This window comes from Eleutherodactylus coqui, chromosome 12 (genome assembly GCF_035609145.1).
Source record: "Eleutherodactylus coqui strain aEleCoq1 chromosome 12, aEleCoq1.hap1, whole genome shotgun sequence".
NCBI lineage: Eukaryota > Metazoa > Chordata > Amphibia > Anura > Eleutherodactylidae > Eleutherodactylus > Eleutherodactylus coqui.
Genome location: NC_089848.1, coordinates 66,609,283 through 66,632,291, shown reverse-complemented (window position 1 = coordinate 66,632,291; position 23,009 = coordinate 66,609,283). Strand labels below are relative to the sequence as shown.

Sequence of the window (23,009 nt, the reverse complement as noted above, 5' to 3'; positions counted from 1 at the left end):
AATGTAAAAAAAGAGAAACAAAGTCAATGGGGCCGTGACTGCAGAGCTATGCAGCCAGCTCCACTAACGTTATACCAGGACAGGTTCTCTTTAAACACTTATACATGTATATAGACTTAATGATATTTAAATTAATATTTAATTTTGCTTTCATAGAATATATATGTTCATCTCATAGAATTTTGAAGGTTCTAATATTGGAAATAATTGTTTTTTATAGACTGTACATATGTAAAAATGGTCTAGTAAACACAAGAGACAAACAAAAGAAAAAAAAAACACAAATATATTTTAGCAGGGGGGGGGGGGGGGAGAGAGAGAGAGAGAAGGAGCGCTTTCAGGTAATTTATTTATTTTTTACCCCCCACCAAGCAGGGTACTCATTGTACCGACCTCGGAAGGATGGAAGGCTGAGTTGACCTTCGGCTGGCTACCTTAACCACGCGGGGATTGAACTTGCAACCTTCAGGTTGTGAGCGAGAGCTTACACTCTGCACCACATGAGGCTCTCTCACTCTCCCCCCCCCCCCCCCTGTCCCCTCCACTCTGCCCTGCTGCCCCCCGAGCACGCTCGGAGGAGAAGGCAGTTACTCAAGATGAGCGAGGCTTATCGAGCGCGCTCGCTCATTTCTAATTTTAATATATTCTAATCTTAACTATTAACTGAATCAAGAATATGAATTTTACATATCAGTTCAAACACCAGGAAAAAAGGAACACAATAAAAAAAAGGAACAAAAACTTTATTTGTGAAAATAATAGAATAACATAAAGTAAAAATTAAACATAGCAACATAATCTATTTACAAAATGAAAACACAAAATCACCACTAATGGTGAAAATAAATACAGTGAATTAAACAGTCATATACATGGGTACCAAAGAAAAGTAAGATTTAAATTGTTTTAATTTTTAAATATTTTAATATCATGTCTCCGTATTTCTTCAGAAATGTTTTTTTATTTGAATAACATAAAAATAAATAGAATTTTAAATTTCATTTGATTCACATTGTTATTTACACTAAATCAAAAATTCTTAAATTAAACCCAAAATTCATTCTTATTCAATATGAAAAAAAATGTAATTATGAATTTGGAGATGAGCAAAAATATTAAAAAAGAGGTGAACCTTTTGTCAGCTCAAAGGGTTTGGAAAACAGTGTATTTTAATCGTTTTATTATTCTAGCATTTAGCATAAAGCAAACAAAATGAAAGCGCAGATTTTATCACTATTTTGTATTGTATTTCGTTAAAAAAAAAGAAAAGTTTGACATTTTGTTAGATTGTATTTGTAAAAAAAAATCTAAAAAAGAATTAAAAATTGTACTTCAAATAGTTTGTAAATAGAGATGAGCGAACGTACTCGGTAAGGGCGATTTCGCAATCGAGCACCGCGATTTTCGAGTACTTCACTACTCGGGTGAAAAGTACTCGGGTGCGCTGTGGGGCGGGGGGTTGCAGAGGGGAGTGTGGGGTAGCAGGGGGGAACAGGTGGGAGCTCTCTCTCTTTCCCTCTCCCCCCCCCCCCACTCCCCTCTGCAACCCCCCGCTCACCCACAGCGCACCTGAGTACTTTTCACCCGAGTAGTGAAGTACTCGAAAATCGCGGTGCTCGATTGCGAAATCGCCCTTACCGAGTACGTTCGCTCATCTCTATTTGTAAACCTAGATTTAGCCTTGGTGTAGAACATTTGCTCATCCCCCTCATAATAAATAAATATGTATGTCTATTACAGATGAGCGAGCATACTCGCTAAGGGCAATTGCATGAGCAAGCATTGCCCTTAGCGAGTACCTACCCACTCGAGAGAAAAGGTTCGGGTGCCGGCGGTGGGGAGCGGTAAGTTGCAGCAGTCAGCAGGGGGGGAGAGAGGGAGAGAGATCTCCCCACAGCTCCCTGCCCGCCGCCGGCACCCAAACCTTTTCTCCCGAGCGGGCAGGTACTCGCTAAGGGCAATGCTCGCTCGAGCAATTGCCCTTAGCGAGTATGCTCGCTCATCACTATTGTCTATGTATACTGTACCTTATCGGGACAAAAGATAGTTTTGTCCGTAACTTCACAAGCTAGATGTTTTGCATACTACACATAAAGTACTTCTGAGATTAGCAGCTTTTCATTATAAATACTTGTATTTTAGGTTTTACTTCTATCTAACAATCTTCATGGTAAATATTGATCATTTTTGGTATTTAACACCTTCATTGATCCTCAGCATGGCAGTTGGCATCTATTAATGTAAAAAAAGGTCAGTTTGTCAGGCATTTTTCTCTGCAAAAAATAAAGTATGCCTATAAAAAAGTAACACCTACTCATAATGAGGTATACTGCATATTTCTTTATTTAGAAAACTCAAAGCAAACATGAGTTGCGGGTTGTGGAGCTAATGCATTACTACATAAAAAAGGCAGATGCCATCTTAAGACACGTTCTGATTTATGAAAACCTTGCTATCAACTAGTACAGTGGTGAGCAACTCATTGCCTAGGGAGCACATTCAACCCTAGAACCCTTCTTCCATCTATGTACTATATAATATGTACAGTATACAGCTCTATCACACACTGCACACATATGTTGCTTTATATCACACAGAGGATGGAGGTCCCATGTGTCTTCTTTACAACAAAAGAAACCAAGTAATCTTGTAGATATCACACCTATTAACTAGAGATGAGCGAACCTACTCGGCCATGCCCCTTTTTGGCCCGAGCGCCGCGATTTTCGAGTACTTTCGTACTCGGGCGAAAAGATTCGGGGGGCGCCGTGGGTGAGTGGGGGGTTGCAACGGGGAGTGGGGGGGAGAGGGAGAGAGAGAGGGCTCCCCCCTGTTCCCCGCTGCTACCCCCCGCTCCGTCACGCCTCCCCCTGCCCCCCGGCGCCCCCCGAATCTTTTCACCTGAGTAGTACTCGAAAATCGCGGTGCTCGATCGAGTAATTACTCAAAACGAGTATGCTCGCTCATCTCTACTATTAACCCCTTTAGTGGCACACCCGGAAAATCTATGGGCCTTGCTGCACTGACCATGCAGTTAAACCCTGGAAGATTTCCGTGGACAGCTCTAGTGCTGAAATGCTGGCCAGGACACACAGTTATTGTGCCGCTGTACACGTTTGCCACTTCGAATTAGCTCAGGAAAATCTACGGGGCTTGATGCGCTGACATGTTAATAAGAAACCTGCCACTGAAGGGCTTAATGGCTGACAAAAATACATAATGTAATAGGGAGCTTTCGAACCTACTCAGGGTTCTTCCTCGGGCTGAGGCTGAGGAAGAACCCTGAGTAGGTTCGAAAGCTCCCTATAACATCATGTATTTTTGTCAGCCATTAAAAGGTATCATAGCTACAAGATTACTTGGTTTCTCTTACTGAGAACAATCACATTTTGTTTACAACAGAGAGGTAGCCATACATACATGCACAGCCAATCTCCATAGTGAAAGGGAAGTATGGAAAGTGCTAATCTGTTTCTGTACCTCTCATAGACTAACATGTATAGTCAGTCCATGTGGATGGCCACTTCTCCACGTCAAGCAAAGTACATTGACTGTATTGTGTGATTCTGAGATAAACTCCTGTTCTGCGTCTGTGACACCCATAATATGGTACAGTGGGTTGACCGCCACTGAACTAGAACCATTTTATTTCCTTTTAATACAATCTGTTGACAGCCTGCAAAATTCTCGAAACTAACATAAAAAGTCAAGAAAATTATTAACAAAGATGATTATCATTTTAAATGTCACCAAAGTTATAAATGACTTAAAATCGGATTTAGCAGGACTGATATGCTTCTTGCATGAGGAGTTTGTAATACTTGTAAAAAAAACGAATGTCCATTTCAAGGTAGATGGCGGAGTCTGTGTCCTTAGTTCACATGTAGCTTGTACATTGTCATATTGTACAGTAAATCAAGACATACAAATGCAGGTAATCAATCCATTAGAAATGAATGACTATTATTTATTTGGTCATGATGTGAATTTCCATGGACATGGACCATAATCAGCCTTCGCGGTGTACAAATACAAACTGCAAACCTAAAGCCAAAAGATACAACCTTGGCAAAGCAAAATGTCTGGACTAACTGGCAGTACGCTAATCATTGGAACAAAATTGCCTATTTAAAATGGTTGCCTATTTTTGGAAACCCAGTTTCCTATTTGGGAATTCTAAGTTAACCCTTTCCAATCCAATTTGTATCCTGGTTTTCCTAGGGGGATTACTCTGTTTCTGCTGTTATACAACGGCGCTATATGCTGGCTAAAGCCAGTACTGCATGAGGTGACACGTGGAATAGGCTCCAACAGCAGAGAGGCTGGCAATATACAGTAAGAGAACCCAGACGGACGTCTTCTAACATCGGAGTTGTACAGCCTTAAATCATAATGTCTTTAGGCATCGGACAGTGGATTGGAAAGGGTTAATAGAAAGGCATACTTCGCTCAGTACCTTCATCTATTAGTCAGAGTGAATAGAAAGGTACTTTTAGACGGAATGATTGTTCAAAAAATCATTCAAACGAGCGAAAGTGAAAGATAATCGTTCGGATGAAATGTAAGCCAAAGACTAAATGACAAACGATAATCGTTCACTTTTTGTTCGTCTTTCCTTTTATACAGGCGTGAAAATCATCATTGACTCGTTCACTCATCGTGCGGCTTAAACAACAGTCATTCCGTTCCTTTCATTCACTTGCAAAGTAATATTTGATTCTGAATGATTCTAGTTTGAATGAGCCAATGATGTATCTGCCTGTCTAAACAGGCTGCATGAGAGCCAACAAGCTAGAGGAGACATGACTCATTCGTTCGCTCAAAAGATAATCAACTCTGCTGGCCCCTTTGTGTTTGTGTCTTACATGGTCAGCCCATCACTTTCAAGAAGAACTGTTTAACCCTTTGTAATCCACTGTCTGACGTCTTAAGACATTATGATTTAAGGCCGTACAGCTCTGATGTTGCAAGACGTCCGTCTGGGTTCTCTTACTATATATTGCCAGCCTCTTTGCTATCCAACATGTCACCTTATGCAGTACTGGCTTTAGCCAGCAGATAGTGCCATTGTATAGTGGCAGAAAAAGAGTAAGCCCCCTAGGAAAATCAAAATACAAATTGGATTGGGAAGGGTTAATTCTTCATTTTACCTATGGTACTGTTGTAGGAAATAAAACAACCAATGCCAGGTTAATCTCCAGATTACAGCTGATTGCTTATTATAAGGGGATCCTACTAACAAAAAGCTATTACCCAAGGCAGACAAGTCCTTAGTCAAGGTGTATATGTCCTGTTATTCAAGATTAAGAAATATACATGTACGAAAGCATGCGTTATAATGATGGCATACATGAAAAGGATAGGGAGCATATTTTTCAATGACAGTAATAAATAAGTATAAATAAAACAATTTATAATTGTCCTAGAAATAGTCAAATATAATCTTTATTTTTTTGTTAGCGTTGAGGAAAATAAAGTTTGCTTACACATACTGTATAAACCAATGTAAGGAGAGGGCTGTGGTCACGTATTGTTCTCGGTTACCTCAAATGACTTGGGGGATGTCACAAAAGGGTATAAAATGTAAAGACTATCATGAAAATGTCAAAGTCATGCAGAAATAGTCATTGTGAAAACAGTAGATCCAAAATGAAGGCTTTCCAGGTTAAAGGTACAGGTGTAAGTGCTGGTAGATCAATTCTTTGAAGTTCTTGGTTCTATAAAAAGAAGTTGTCTTTGTACTTGTTATCAGCAGGAACTTGATGTCCTAAAGTAGCTGAAATATTCAGAAGGAGTGGAATAATTGGGGCAACATATTCCAAGGAGCCTTGTGACTTTAAGGAGTGCCCATAAATTAAGACACTGAGAAAGAGTGTCCTCCACCTACAGAATGCGAGCAGGCTGCAAGTTCTCCTCTTGAGGGTGGAAAATACGTTGCTGCACATAGAAAAAAGGCAAAAAGGGATGATATTGTTATTCTAGCTATGACTTAGAATGAAAAAACAGACCTAATCTAAAATAAATCTAATCTTGTACAGTATGTAGCGAAAACAATGACATGAATTACTTTAGTCCAATTACATCACATTTTTGTCCATCCTCAATACATCAGACAGAAAGTTGCACAGTATATTAACAGTATAACAGTATCTAGAAGCTAAAATCATATGTACAAAAGACACAATACAGACCCCCAACAAATTAAATGAAATTGCTTGGACATCTCTCAACACCAAGAAACAGGGGGTTTGGCACTTGACTCTCTTAAGTCAATATTCTGATGTATCACTTAAAATGGTTGTACCAGAATTACAAGTTATCCCCTATCCACAGGATAGGGGATAACTTGCTGATTCATGTGGGCCTTGCCATCAATTCTGAGAACGGGGGACTCATGCCCCTTTCTTCTACTGACTGCAGGGATGCTCCTCCCACCTGTAGTGACATCACATTGAATGGAGCGCTAGCCAAGCATGTGCATTCGATGTTCCATTCATTTAAAGGTGGCATGTCAGAAATTACCGAACGCCTGCCACTAAACTATCTCTGGCAGCCTCATTGAAAGTACATAGAGTGACAGCATGCTTTTGTGACCAGTGCTTTATCCAGTCTCTTCCTCACTGTGAGGTGTGCAGTAAGCCTGCAGTGATGATGATGGAGGACCCCAGACCCTTATTCTTGGTGTTGTGAGATTCCCATTAATTAACAAGGTAACCCCTATCCTTGTAATTCTGGTGCAACCTCTTAGAGTTAAAGGGGTGCAAGGGAGCAAAAGTACCTCTGTTCAAGGAATTTATGGGAATACCAACTTTCAAGGCTATTCTCACTTAGTGTAACTAGTGTAAACTGTAAGTATTCCCTTACGTTTCACTGGTGTGAGGGCATCTATAAGAGTGGAATTATTGTTCACTAATAGAGATGAGCGAGTATACTCGCTAAGGCACATTACCCGAGCGAGTAGTGCCTTAGCTGAGTATCTCCCCGCTCGTCTCTAAAGATTCGGGAGCGGTGGGGGAGAGCGGGGAGGAACGGAGGGGAGATCTCTCTCTCCCTCTCCCCCCCCCCCCCTCACCCCGCCACAACTCACCTGTCACCTGTGCCTTAGCGAGTAAACTCACTCATCTCTTTTCACTAACAGTTCCCACTATACAGCTCCCCAAATCAGCATTATGGGTTTCTGCATACTGAACCATACTGGAAAGGACATTTTCAAGAAACGTGAGAAGAGCCGTCAAACTTGTAAGAATTACATATTGGAAGCAGCTAGCACTCATTAACTCACTTTTAATGTATGACATGGAACAATATAAAATATACTGGTTTTTGGAACCTTTCCCTTCCTTTTGCAAAATAGAGTCATCAAAGACATTAATAACGCAAGTGGAGGCAAAAGAAACATTTTCTTGCACCAAGGGTATTTTCTGGATAAGCTATTTAGAACTCGTGGCACAAGAAATCCATCCCACAAGTTTCTCCTACCTCTACAGACAATCTTCTGTGAAGACAAGGTGCATTAGTCCCCAGTAGTGTTGCTCCAGGAGCGAGCGATTGCAATCACACCCAAAGGCTGAGTGCCTAAGGCCTCTCTGCTACATAAGTCAACATGACTATTATAAGTGTTCATGTGACTGTGATCATGCCCTGGTGGAGATTTGCATCAGGGTCTAGGAGCAGCAAGCTACACCCATGTTGGTCCTGGTTATTTGATTTGCTAAAGCATAGAATGTTACGATATAATGGTAACTTGCAGTGGAGTTACAGAACATTAGTGGCAGTGGGAGGATGAGTCACATTAAAAGAAACAACAGCAATACTTATCCTTCCCGCTGCCGTGCTGCTCCCCCACTGCTGCTTCCGTCCACCGGTGCCTTTTTTACTTGGTCCGCAGAGGTCACATGGGTTGTTTACTCAATTGTATCCAATAGCAGGCCTGTCAGTGATGTTCTGTAGACATGGTTGGGCCTACTACAACAGACACCAACATGACAGGTCTACAGGATGTCACCAAGCCAGATGACATCACCTGTCAGATGCCGTGGGGCCAAAGCAGCGCGCCAGCACCACAGTGTTAGTATTGATTCTATATACTTTTGGGCAAGGAAGTCCAAAACTATATTTAAAAAAAAACTTGGAAAACCCCTTTAATATTGGCCCATAGACATTTTAAAGAGTAAAAACAAACATTTATGCCCAGCAACATCTGAAATAGATATTTTACAGGGGTATAGTAACATCAGTTAACATGCAGGTGGACTAATGTAATAGAACCACAAAAATGCATATTCAGTAGAGATGAGCGAGCATGCTCGTTTAAGCCTGCGAGAGAGAGAGAGAGAGATCCGGGAAAAAGTGCTCGAGTCTCCCATTGACTTCAATGGGGTTCGTTACTCGGTCCCTAGTTATGATATACTAACCAATATATCACATCATCAAAGAAGGGTGTAGAGGCTTTGATACAAAAAGCAAGATTTGTCAATCACTTTATAGGATATAAAGTGGTTCCAAAGTTAAACCAAAGTTTTTCTTTGGAACCACTTTGCATCATATATTAAGAAATTGCACAATGTACCTAAGTGAACTTTAACCCATTAAGGACCAGCCACTGTATATATACGGCGGCTGGTGCTGGGCTTTGAGGACCACCGATTGTAAAAATACGGCGGTGCTCTAAGTCTCCTGCCTCTGCAATCAGTCAGAGGCAGATACGGGTTATCAGCTGTTAGTGACAGCTGATACCCTGGAGCAGAAGGCAGGAGGGGTTTTTAACCCTTCCTGCCTTCTGCTTCCCCGATATACAGTGCTCAATGAACACTGTCGGGGCAAAGTGAAAGTAAGAAGTTCTTTCACTACGGGAGCCTCGGGGGGTCATGTGACCTCCCGGGATTCCCTGCTACTGCAGAGCTGGAGGGTCAGACTTAGACCCTGGCAGCTCTGCAGGTGACTAATGTCACCACAGGGGTTGCTTTCCCCTGTAACTGAGGGTCCTATGGACTGCCCAGCTACAGTGGGAAAATGTCAAATAAAGTTAAAAAAAAAAAAAAAGTGAGTGTCCCCCAGAGGTCTTATATGACGTCATGGGGGACACAGATAGTAAAAAACACAATTACATAAATAAGTAAAACAAAACAACAGAATAAAACAACAAAACATACATAAAAAAGAGAATAACACAAAGCAGACGCCAACAAAAAACGTCGCCGTATGCGCCCTGTAAACCAAAACCATACATACTATATATCAAAACGTCCAAAATAAATAGAGGAACCCATTTCCTTACTTTATTTTAGTGTAAATATAAAAATAATTTTTAAAAAAACTATAAATGTTAAAAAAATCATTGTTTTTAGCATTTTATCCCCAATAAAACTAAAAAACGGAAAAAAAAGTCAGTGAAAAAGATATTAAAAAAATAGTCCAATATGTCACGGAAAAAAAAACGCAGCAAAAATAATTTTGGTAGCTAAAGGAAAAAAAATGGAGCAGTAAAATCGCCACATGGGTAAAATCCCTAAAAAGTGTCTGGTCCTTAAGGTACAAAACAACCTGGTCCTTAAGGGGTTAACTGAATTGAAGAGAATGTACTAATTTGTAAACCGAGTGTGACTAGGGACCTTTAAAATATCGTACATCTGTATCCTCAGATTTTAATTAAAGGGTTACTCCAGCTGTGAAGTGAATTTTCAAAAATTCCAGATATGGAAGGTGATTGTGCCATGTTTATACACAGCTAGTTATGGATATAAGTCAAGCAATCATAACCTTCTTATCCTATTCTCCATATCTGATGTTTATCTGCATCACTATTTTTCAAGATGGCCGCGGCATCCCAGCTGATATGCAGTTTGAAACTACATTTTCCACAATTCCCCACTCTGTACTTCCTTCCTGTGTGAGTCATCGCTAAGTGCTGCCCTACTATTGGTCGGCAATCTGGTCGCGAGAGCTAAAGAGAAAAAAGGCTGTTCCTAGTCATTCCTACTGATCAAACCCAACCTGTAGCGCTGGAATGACTACAGGTTGTATCCATGGCAACCTGGGAATAAACACTTCTGAAGTGTGATGGTTTATAGAGCTACAGACACAATATAGAAAGCAGCAAACTTTCATAACTTTTGATTATCCTTCATTTGGCAGAAAAGTTGCATAACTGGAATACCCCTTTAAATGTGGAAAGGAAATATAGTTTACTTGTTCTAGGTGTATATTAAAAATTGACATGGCTTACTTGAAAAGGTTTAATTGAGTAACGATCACTTGTATTGGTTTTTATTTTCTGAGACAGTCCCAGGTCAAAGCAAAAATGTAAATACTAGAGATAAGCGTGCACGCTCGGATAAGTCAGTGACTCGAGCAAGCCTCACTCTTCTCGAGTAACTGCATTCTTGTCCGAGCATGCTCGGGGGGGGGGGGGGGGGCGGCGTGAGCAGGGGGCGGCGGGAGTTATCGGGAAGGGGGGGGGGGAGATCTCTCACTCTTTCCCCCGCTACTCCCCACTATCCCCTGCCGCCCCCCCGAGCACACTCAGACAAGAATGCAGTTACTCGAGAAGAGCGAGGCTCGCTCGAGTAAGTGACTTATCCGAGAGTGCTCGCTCATCTCTAGTAATAACTAATCTCGGAGTAAAATCTTTGCCTGTTACCTGTTGTAAAAAGGCTGATTTTGGATTGGGTTCGGGGTGTATATGAATGTCATCATCGCTGTCTGGTGGCTCTTCCTTCACTTTCACAGATGCTAGGTTTTCCGTTCTGAGATCAGTACTGCTATGACTTCTTAGGTTTCCCGTAGATGAAACCCTTTCTTCTTGCATTGTGTAATCACTGTGATGTTCTTCTTCAGATTCTTCCAGTTGGCTTCCGGGTTGGCGAAGTTGTTCAATAGATTTGGAAAGCATCTTCAAAAAAATGAAATAATCAGAGAAACAGAATTTATTATTTGGTAGAAATCCTTTAATAGAAATGATTAGCTTAGTCAACCTGTAGGCATAGAGGTTTTGGATTTGCCCACATTCGTTAGGAAGATGGTTGTGTTTGATCTAAATAAGATGTGCCAGATGGTATAATTTTCTATATTGAACACTGATCTATGTGCCACAATGAGCATATTTGATTATGCCTTTAACCCTTTCCAATCCAATTTGTATCCTAGGGGGCTTACTCTTTTTCTGCCATTATAAAACAGCGCTATATGCTGGCTAAAGCCAGTACTGCATGAGGTGACACATTGGATAGGCTCCGACAGCAGAGAGGCTGGCAATATACAGTAAGAAAACCCCGACGGACGTCTTCCAACATCATAGCTGTACAGCCTTAAATCATAATGTCTTCAGACGTCAGACAGTGGATTGGAAAGGGTTAAAGGGAACCAGTGGACATCTGCTCTCATTCAATCAGTTTGACTTTTTTTCTACAGGCTGTATGGGTGCACTTCTACTGTACTCTATGGGAATGCATGCGCATAGTCGGTAGATAAGAGTCAAACCGGCTGACCAAGCACCGACCTCCACACATTTTAGTTAACAGTAACTGGAGAAACCAATGTCAGGCAGCTGCTGCCAAGGCAGATAGGATAATGGGTGCATCAAAAGAGGTCTAGGGGCATATGATGAGAACATTGTTCTTCCTCTTTAAAGTCACTGGTCAGACCACACATGAAATATTTTGGACAGTTTTGGGCATTGGTACTCAAGAAGGACATATCAGGTACAATGGTGGGCAACTAAAGTAATAAATGCAATGGGTGGACTACAATACCCAGAGAGGTTACTAAAATTGGGATTATTTCGTTTAGAAAAAAGCTGTCTGAGGGTGACCTAATAACTCTGTATAAATATATCAGGACAATACAGAGATCTCTGTTATCATCTGTTTATACCCAGGACTGTGGCAGTAACAAGGGGGCGCCCTCTACATCTAGAGGAAAGGTTTCCACACCGGCATAGAAGAGGGTTCTTTACTGTAAGAGCGGTGAGACTATGGAACTCTCTGCCTGAGGATGTGGTGATGGTGAATTTAGTTTAAGAGGGACCTGGACGCCTTTCTTGAGTGTAACACTATTACAAGTTATGATTCCTACATCATTCATCTAGAGATTTATTCTGATTGCTAGACTTCAAGTCCAGAACGATTTTTATTCCTAAAATGAAGAAAATTGGCTTCTAACTCATCGGGGAAGAGGGTTGCCCTCCTCGGACCAATATTGTAAGAGAATCGTCTGAGCGGGATGGACATATGTCTTTTTTAGCCTTACGTTATATGCTACTAAGCTGCGTTTACACCTTTATAATCACTAAAACAATATAACAAAAGAAAACTGTGATAAATCCGAATAGAGATTTGGAAAGAATGATCCCGGCGCTGCGAGAAAAAGTCAGCCGTCTCCTGCACAGAAATGAATTCAGTCTGACAGGAATCTGCCTTCCAAATAGAAAAGCACAGTTCAGATTTCCAAACATTAATATTTAAGAGAGTCGGGCAAACTATTTCCACCAGACGCAGATGGAATGTCACAATTTGCATCGCAGGCAGAGTTTTCAAGGTGTTTTACATAGAGTGGATCCCACAGGTAAAACAGGCGGGCGATATGGTTCCCACACTGTCAGAATGCAAAGTGACGCTCGGGGATTCTTCATACAACATAAAGAGAATTAGCAAAAGATTATGTTCAGAATTGTTCTAAAGTCATCAGGAATTCGTGTTTGTTCATTTCACTTCTGGTTGTCAAAAAGTCTTCTAGTCCTATTATTTATCTGCTGCTGCTCTGATCCGTCTGGACGTAAAGTGGAGAGAAAACCAATATATTTAATATATTCGTAAAACACAATAGACTAAATTCACCGGACATCCAGTGGAGTCAGAAGGAGCTGGAGAGTTCATTATATATCTAGTCACACAAACACCTACTGCAGCAAAGTAATGAGGGTTTATGGGGCGCCCTCTAGTGGTGAAAACACTTTCAACTCCTGTTGTACAACTAAGTATGTACATTTGGATTCAAAGGAGTTTCACAGTCATGTTACGGCACGTGCGGATATTTCATGCAGATTTCCACTGCGGGTCATCTTAAGGGCTCCCACCCACTGGCGTTTTTTTCTCCACTGCGATGCGATTCTAAAGTTAAAGTCTCGCATCTCAGTGCGAGAAAAACGCCGGCAGATACCCAAAAATTGCTGGGATATCGCTGCGACATCGCCAGTCTTTTCAATGGGGCCAGCGGCAGCAGCGCTAGCCCCATTGAAAAGATATGGGGAATGCCGCGGACTTCTGCCACAGCTGTGGCAGGAGTTTCCTTTATCCCCGAGGGGACTGCGCCCCATTGAAAAGACTGGCGATGTCGCAGCGATATCCCAGCGATTTTCTCGCACTGCTCTGCAAGAGTTTTCACTTACTCTCACAGCGCAGTGGAGAAAAGAACACCAGTGGGTGGGAGCCCTAAAACTGATTTTTTTTTTCTTTGCGGGAAATCGTTGATTGCCATTTTTTTCGTTGCGAATGTACGCGAATGCACTGCAACTCCACCTCCCAGCCTTTTCCCCACCTCCCTACTTGCTTCTAACCTTCAAATCGGCAGCGGATCCACAAATGCATTTAAATGTATTTGCAGATGCACTGCGAATCCTGAGCTTCCATAGAGATGAATGGAGCCAGATCCGCGCATTAACCGCAATGAAATGGAGCATGCTGCGATTTATAGTCCGAGCGCGGCATCCGCAAATCATTTAAAATCAAATCCACAGGACGTAAATGAAGTGCGGGTGCCCAATGCTCCTCTATGGGCGGCTAGAGCTACGGGTCACCCGCGCCAATTCAATAAATACTATCCGGCTGTGGACATTGGGCCTACGGTTTCATGCTGGTGATCGCGATATCACCACGAGAAAATCATGGCAATATTGCTCATGAGATGTCTGAGCGTCAGCGCTGCGCACGTGAAAGTCAATAGGATGTGGGATGCAATGCAATAAAACAAAGGCTCCATAGGGAAACATGGAAGATAAAAAAGAACAAAACGCAGAAAGGTAGCACAGCACATGCTACGTTTTTTTTCACGCAACATTGCATGAGTGAAAACATCGCAAATGTGAAGGGAACCATTGAAAATCATTAATTTAATAATTTTGTGTTTTCATCCGCTCTTGCGTCGCGCAAAAATCACACATTTTTTATCGCTTATGTGAAATTGGCCTAAGGTTGCCTTCACACTGGAGCGAAAATCGCGCAAGATTTGTACGTTGCGACGTGCAACAAATATGAACCCCATTTTTAAGAATGGGTCATACCCATGAGCGATCTTTTCTTGCACGCCACCGCGATGCAGGGAACAAATTGCAGCATGTCCTTACCTGCGGTTGCTTTCTATGGGGCCACCTTGGATCCATGGGGCTTTCACATGGTGGCACGTCTGATATCAGACTGTGAAGCATGGCCTGATATCGCCCTCTCCCGTGTTAAGGAGACCTTGGACATATTGGCGTGCGCAAAAATTTGCATGTGCAATATGCAGAGAATAGAATTGATTCCAATAGGTTTGCTCACATTTACTTCTCTTGCGTGTATGTTTTGCATGTGCGAAAAAAATGCAGCATGCTCTACTTTTGTGCGCCAAAGGTCCCCATAGAAGTCTATAGGAGGAGCACAAGTGCGCGTACAATGCACTGCGGAATTCCATAGGAAAAGGAACACATCCGGAACAAGTAGGCTAAATACCACTTAAATAGTAGAGAAAAATACGCCGATACGCACGCAAAAAAAGCAATAGCCCAGTAAAGGCCGAGCTACCGCACACATATTTACGTGTTTTGCCATACTTTCTGCGCTGCTGTGAATCGTTCACATCGGCGTGGGACACACTCATGATTCACAGGCTTAGGCCTCTTTCACATAGGCGTCGTTTCACGCAGAATCGGCACGTCAAAAAATTGAGCTGACCTATCTTTTGTGCATGATGCGTGTGAGTCTCCATAGACTATTATGGGAGTTGGATAACACGCACCACGCACCTCCGAACGTGTGAACGGGCAATTTCACAGCTAATTAGGACGTGATAGCGGGAAATAACCCGTTCATGCGAATTTAAGTGCAGTTTAGCCGCAATTTTTTGATGCGCCTATTCTGCGTGAAAACGACGCCTGTGTAAAAGAGCCCTTAATTAGTCGCTGCTGTGTTGTTTTCTTCCCAAAATTGCGCAGTTCGCAGGTATCGGGGGTGCATAGCAGCTAGATATTGGATTGGAAAGAATGCAGGTTGCAGCAGGATGCCGAGGGCTGCCGCCCCATGGTGATAGAGGTTACAGGCTCCTTGCTATCCACCATCGTTCTCATACATTTCAGCTTGGTTTAATAGTTCTTTTAATGCCCGGTCTTAGGCTTGGAGCCTCCGATGGAGGGGCGGTGGGTCCAGCTCTGGCAATGGTCCTTCAGTCACTGCTCAAATGCCTGAAAGGTAAGTTCCCCCATGGACTGCTGTAAACATCGCCTCTGTTCCACTGATGATGTCTACAGAAAAGTGACAGGAATTTGGTTTCCTCGTAGCTCATTAAATGTGTTATTGGATTGGCTCCCACTTGTGCATTTAGAGATTCCATAAGATGTATTGGGCCAGGAAATAAAAATATACTACAAAGAGGGTTAGAAACATGAGCCCTATTAGTCAGAGATGTCTGTTCACTTGGTAGGCCATTTAACCGATCCTTAAGGAAAGGTATAGATTTGTTACACGCATTAACATTTAACAGGTTCAACAAATCGGTCAGAAGTGAAGTTGTTTTTTCTTGCTTTTTTTTTTCAGATGGATCCAATGTACGGTACATGGAGCAATACTTTTTACTGTTGTAGCTGAATTTCCTCCAAATACAGTAGGGCTTCATTTTAAATTGGTCTTTCCCTCATTAACCTCTCCAATCTAATTAATCCTGTACAGAGCAACCAGGCTTACATTTCTGTTCAGTAGCGACACCAATGTCCCCCCTCCATGTGCCAGTCACTAAACTGATGCCTGTCCCCTGTGCCAGTCACTACACCGATCCCTCCACCCTGTGTCAGTCACTACACCGATGCCTGCTCCCTTGTGCCAGTCACTACACCAATACCTCCCCTTGTGCCAGTCACTATACCGATGCCTCTACCCTGTACCAGACACTACACCAATGCCTCCCCCTGTGCCAGTCGCTACACCAATGCCCCCCTATGTGTCAGTGACTACACTGATGCCTGTCCCCTGTGCCAGTCACTACACCCATCCCTCTACCCTGTGTCAGTCACTACACCGATGCCTGCTCCCTTGTACCAGTCACTACACCAATACCTCCCTCTGTGCCAGTCACTATACCGATGCCTCTACCCTGTACCAGAAACTACACCAATGCCTCCCCCTGTGCCAGTCACTACACCGATGACCCCCCTGTGCCAGTCACTACACTGATGCCTCTCCCTTGTCCCAGTCACTACACAGATGCCTGCTTCCTTGTGCCAGTCACTACACCAATTCCTCCCCCTGTGCCAGTCACTATACCAATGCCTCCACCCTGTGCCAGACACTACAACGATGCCTCCCCCTTGTTCCAGTCACTACCCCAATGCCTCGACTCTGTGCCAATCACTACACTGATGTCTCCCCCATGTGCCAGTCACTACAGAGATGCCTCTACCCTGTGGCAGTCACTACACTGATGTCTCCCCCCTGTGGCAGTCACTACAGCGATGCCTCTACCCTGCGCCAGTCACTATACTCCCCTGTGCGAGTCAATACACCAATTCCTCCCCTCTGTGACAGTCAATACACAGATGCCTCCCCATATGCCAGTCACTGCACCGATGCCTTCACCCTGTGCCAGTCACTATACTAGTTACCTATCCACTTTAGAATAAAGGCTAAAATTATCCCTTTCCTCTATAAAGCTCTCCACGGTGCTCTTCTCTCATCTCTACCTGTGCTCTCTGTTCTGCTAATAATCTTAGACTAACCTCCTACTTAACTAAACTTCCCACTCGCATCTCCATGATTTTTTCTCGAGCTGCATCAATTCTCTGGAATGCGCTCCCCCAGACCATCAAGTTAATCACGAATACAGTTTTAACTAAGTCCTAAAAGCACATCTCTTTAAGAAGGCCCACCATATGATTGCCATGGATAACGCAATGAACTATCACCGTGGACAGGCAGCCTTAAGGTGATTCTGGTCCAGTTGAAGCATCTCAGTCCAGTGTCTCAGTTCAGATATGTCTATCTGGGTATATTTAATCTGGGGTATTGTTACATCTTGTACTTTCGTGGTGCTTAGACTAGTATCAATCTATTTGTTAGCACATTCAGGGTCAGGGTTGCCCCAGGTTTTTCATATGGGGTTGCCCTCATCAGAGCAAGCACTCCTCTTTTAATTAGGGTTTCCTTCTATCAGTAGGTTAGGCTAAGTTCTCCATGTTTTAGTTTCCTTATAAACTATTTTGTGTTGTCTGCATTTGTACTTTTTGTGTATATCCGTCTACTACAGACACTAAATGACATCCAGCTCAGATGTAACATTTTGTTTGCATATGTCCTCTATAATTTGTAAAGTACTGCAGAGTATGTTGGCACCATATAAATATGCTCTATGGATGCTATTGATACAAGCTCTGTATCTTTTGAACCTGTTGCAAACGATTGCACAACAGCATAAATAGTACAGTAATAACACATTTTTACCAAAACATGTGTATTTGTGTGTGTATTATATTACCATTACTCACTTTGTTCATCTGAATCTGCTGTTGATACTTTTTTTGCTTCTCCAGGAATTGCTGATGCTGATGCTGAATGACAAGCTGCGCCAGGGTATTCTGAGGAAGGGGAGCAGACTGTGTCCTGTGCAGGGGTCTGTGACGAGGAAGTTTGTGAACCACCCTTCCTGCCGGTGAAACTCTATCTTTTGATGCTAGGGGAACTTGAAGAATCTGGGCGCCACCTGAGGAATGAGTGAGAAAGAATCGTTTTGAGTTCTTCATCTGATGGAGCAGACCTCTGACTGCACAGAGTAGATTAATGCAATAGCATAGAATATACATACTCTGGTCCGGCATCATTGGTTCATATTGATAAGATCATGTTCTTTATGGTAGACTGAAGCAAAGCAAGAGACGCTCCCCAGACTGGGCAAGTATTGATACTCCATCTGTTGTGATGATGTTGGCTTTTTTACTCAGAGCTTCAAATTGGTGTCCTTCTTTGTGCCACTATATTTGCATGGGGTAAAAGGGGGCAATAGGCTTTTGAGCTCTTGATTACTACTAAACTGCACAACTGCTCAGTTGGAGGGCATATGAATTCTATAGAGTAGGGTGCCCTGCTCAGAGCCCTTCCACATCTAGCTACATCCCCCCCCCCACTCCCTAACTCAGCTGTTTGCTAGAGCTGCTTGGGATGGAACCTGGGGCGATCAGCTGTTCACCCCAGGTGCCTTTTTCTGAAAGCGCAAATTCAGCATCTGATAATCTTAAAGGCCTGATAATTTGATGGCTGAAAAACAATAAATAGATATAGCAGCATGCTATTTGGGGCTTTGTTTTTCTGAACCCCTCTCTAGACTTAGTTACAAGTTGGTTATATACTTTTCTGTGTCTGATAATCCAGAACCACCTATCAGGTCACACAAATGTAAGGATTTTTTTCTATACTGTCAAGATATGTCCAAATAGTTAAACCACAATGTATTACAGTACAAAGGGGGATTTCAAAACCACATCTACTTATAGCAGAAAGCAATCTGGGTGGATTCTGGGTAGGCTGTGGATTCACAAGTTGCAGCATGGCTATTTACTTACAAAACTGAAGCCGATTTTCTTTGCAGTTATCATCCTTCGTAATACAATGAGTGATTTTTTTTTGTAAGGCTGAGATACATCTGTATCAGAAGCTCCGTTTTGAGCCTCCATCAAAATTCAGCATGAAACCTTGGGCAGAAAAACACGGCTGCGCTATTTTGACCAGGAAAGCTTTTTTTTCCTGCATGCTGGAAGCTGAACGGACCACATTACAGTCAATGGGTTCCATTCGGCGCCGTCTGGGTCCGACATATTCTGGATCCGGCTCTTCGAACAGTATGAACTTAGCCTTGAACATACAACTTTTGCCACAGAGTTGTGCAGAAACTCCACAAAGTTTGCTGATACCCTTATAGGTCTTTTTGCGTATTGAATGTTTCAACGAATTGCGTGTCTCTAAGATTCCTTTGTTTGTTTTCAGGTGCATTGTAGGTTAGCATGACTTACACATCTAATTGCAAGGGGCTTTTCAAATTCCAGCTACCTTCTTACGTATCATTCAGAATATCAGCTATGAGCTGCGTCGGTTCCCCGCATACTCTAGAGAATTGGTGATTTTGGTATTTGCCTTTATTCAATGTTCCAGCCAGATGCATTTATTATCCATCCGTTGGGTTCCACACTCATCTAGCAGGTATCGAGATAGGTGATAAATCTTTCTGACTGGAATACCCCTTTTAGTTAAAGGGAACCTGTCACCACTTATGAGCACCATAAATTAAGTTATGTTGCTCATAGGGCAGGTCCTAAGGACTCTGGGATGTACTTTTTACACTTCCTGGGTTCTCCATTTTCACACTGTCATCCATGGAAGTTGGCATGTGGACAGTGCATCATACTCATCTCTGCAGTCTCAATGATCTGTATAGAAGTGCACATATGCAAACTGCAGAGATGGGTCTGCTGAACTGTTCGCAGGCCAACTTCCATGATTGACAGACCTGGAATGAGGAGCCAAGAAAGAATAAAGAGAACATCCCTGCGCTCTTCAGGACTTGCCATGTGAGCACTATAACTTAGTTTATGGTGCTCATAAGTACTGATAGGTTCCTTTAAAAAAGTTGGAAGTCTGAAATCTATAGGTTTCCTATGTTCTACAGTTCAGTTGAGATCCCAGCTGAACACCACCAATGTGATCAGGCTCCGTAACCCATGAGAAGACAACTTACGGACAGCTTATGGAGCTTTACTTGTTCTGTAGGAATTAGGCCTCGTGCATAGTTTTGCCTTATATCACTAATAATATATACAGCTATGCAAAAGGCTAATAAAATGTAAATACAAGAGTAACACAACATAGAATATGCATATAGTTTATGTCAGTCTAGATCAGTGGTGGCAAACCTATGGAACACGTGCCAGAGGCGGCACGCAGAGCAATCTCTGCTGGCACACACCGCTGTCAGCCGCTCACCACGCTAGTGAATACTGGCAGAGGCCGATCCTCTTCCCCCTCCCCTGATGTCTCCTACTTGGTTCCACGAGAGTAGGGGGAGGAGGAGTCCGGCAACAAAGTGATCTCACAGTGTGCCCTCCAGGATCAGCGCCAGCAGCTATGCTGATGTAACTATTACTACTTGGGGCGCTGAGGGATGTCACTATTACTACTGGGGGCCGCTGTGGGATGTCACTATTACTACTGGGGGCACTGAGAGATGTCACTATCACTACTGGGGGAGCTGAGGGATGTCACTATTACTACTGGGGGCGCTGAGGGATGTCACTATTACTACTGGGGGCGCTGTGGGATGTCACTATTACTACTGGGGGCACTGTGGGATGTCACTATTACTACTGGGGGCACTGTGGGATGTCACTATTACTACTGGGGGCACTGAGGGATGTCACTATTACTACAGGGGGCACTGTGGGATGTCACTATTACTACTGGGGGTGCTGAGGGATGTCACTATTACTACTGGGGGCCGCTGTGGGATGTCACTATTACTACTGGGGGCACTGTGGGATGTCACTATTACTACTGGGGGCACTGAGGGATGTCACTATTACTACTGGGGGCGCTGAGGGATGTCACTATTACTACTGGGGGCACTGTGGGATGTCACTATTACTACTGGGAGCACTGTGGGATGTCACTATTACTACTGGGGGCACTGAGAGATGTCACTATTACTACTGGGGGCGCTGAGGGATGTTACTATTACTACTGGGGGCACTGTGGGATGTCACTATTACTACTGGGGGCACTGAGGGATGTCACTATTACTACTGGGGGCGCTGAGGGATGTTACTATTACTACTGGGGGCAGTGTGGGATGTCACTATTACTACTGGGGGCGCTGAGGGATATCACTATCACTACTGGGGCACTGTGGGATGTCACTATTACTACTGGGGGCAGTGTGGGATGTCACTATTACTACTGGGGGCGCTGAGGGATATCACTATCACTACTGGGGCACTGTGGGATGTCACTATTACTACTGGGGGCACTGTGGGATGTCACTATTACTACTGGGGGTACTGAGGGATGTCACTATTACTACTGGGGGCACTGTGGGATGTCACTATTACTACTGGGGGTACTGAGGGATGTCACTATTACTACTGGGGGGCTGTGGGATGTCACTATTACTACTGGTGGCACTGAGGGATGTCACTATTACTACTGGGGGCGCTGAGGGATGTCACTATTACTACTGGGGGTACTGAGGGATGTCACTATTACCACTGGGGGCGCTGAGGGATGTCACTATTACTACTAGGGGCACTGAGGGATGTCACTATTACTACTGGGGGTACTGAGGGATGTCACTATTACTACTGGGGGCCGCTGTGGGATGTCACTATTACTACTGGTGGCACTGAGGGATGTCACTATTACTACTGGTGGCACTGAGGGATGTCACTATTACTACTGAGGGTACTGAGGGATGTCACTATTACTACTGGGGGCCGCTGTGGGATGTCACTATTACTACTGGTGGCACTGAGGGATGTCACTATTACTACTGGTGGCACTGAGGGATGTCACTATTACTACTGGGGGCACTGAGGGATGTCACTATTACTACTGGGGCACTGAGGGATGTCACTATTACTACTGGGAGTGCTGAGGGATGTCACTATTACTACTGGGGGCGCTGTGGGATGTCACTATTACTACTGGGGGAGCTGAGGGTTGTCACTATTACTACTGGGGGTGCTGAGGGTTGTCAGTATTACTACTTGGGGCGCTGAGGGATGTCACTATTACTACTGGGGGCGCTGTGGGATGTCACTATTACTACTGGAGGCCCTGAGGGATGTCACTATTACTACTGGGGGTACTGTGGGATGTCACTATTACTACTGGGAGTGCTGAGGGATGTCACTATTACTACTGGGGGCGCTGTGGGATGTCACTATTACTACTGGAGGCCCTGAGGGATGTCACTATTACTACTGGGGGTACTGAGGGATGTCACTATTACTACTGGGGGCCGCTGTGGGATGTCACTATTACTACTGGGGGCACTGAGAGATGTCACTATTACTACTGGGGGAGCTGAGGGATGTCACTATTACTACTGGGGGCGCTGTGGGATGTCACTATTACTACTGGGGGCACTGTGGGATGTCACTATTACTACTGGGGGCACTGTGGGATGTCACTATTACTACTGGGGGTGCTGAGGGATGTCACTATTACTACTGGGGGCACTGAGGAATGTCACTATTACTACTGGGGGTGCTGAGGGATGTCACTATTACTACTGGGGGAGCTGAGGGTTGTCACTATTACTACTGGGGGTGCTGAGGGATGTCACTATTACTTCTGGGGGTGCTGAGGGATGTCACTATTACTACTGGGGGTGCTGAGGGATGTCACTATTACTACTGGGGGCGCTGTGGGATGTCACTATTACTATTGGGCCACTTTTGGATGTCACTATTACTACCTGGGCCACTGTGCGATGTCACTATTACTACTAAATCTGCACCCAGTCTATTTTGAGACAGCCACGTCCTTTTAAGAACGATGGACATAAAAGTCATACATCGTGATCAGCCCCGCCCCCTGATGTGTTGGCAGGCACTTTGCGATAAGTAAGTGGGTTTTGGGTTGCAGATTGGGCACTCAGTCTCTATAAGATTCGCCATTACTGGTCTAGATGAACGATTTGGGTGGGATCACCCCTTTAATAGAGAAGAAAATATAAAAGTCTCATAAGAGAAACTTTTTGTTTTCCCTCGCCAATGCTGTAGTTGAACT

The 23,009-nt window shown here is 43.6% G+C and overlaps 1 protein-coding gene across 2 annotated transcripts in view; it reads right to left on the bottom strand.

Annotated features, from left to right (window-relative positions):
- Positions 1–4,390: 4,390 nt before the first annotated feature.
- Positions 4,391–23,009, bottom strand: part of HDAC9 (histone deacetylase 9) — a 508,513-nt gene continuing 489,894 nt past the window's right edge. For both annotated transcript variants that reach the window (XM_066585479.1, XM_066585478.1), the window contains 3 exons: positions 17,723–17,937; positions 10,640–10,891; positions 4,391–5,937 (listed from right to left, as the gene is read on the bottom strand). In XM_066585479.1, coding sequence (XP_066441576.1) covers positions 5,884–5,937; positions 10,640–10,891; positions 17,723–17,937 — 521 coding nt within the window. In that variant the 3' untranslated portion in view covers positions 4,391–5,883. The remainder of the gene's footprint in view (positions 5,938–10,639; positions 10,892–17,722; positions 17,938–23,009) is intronic.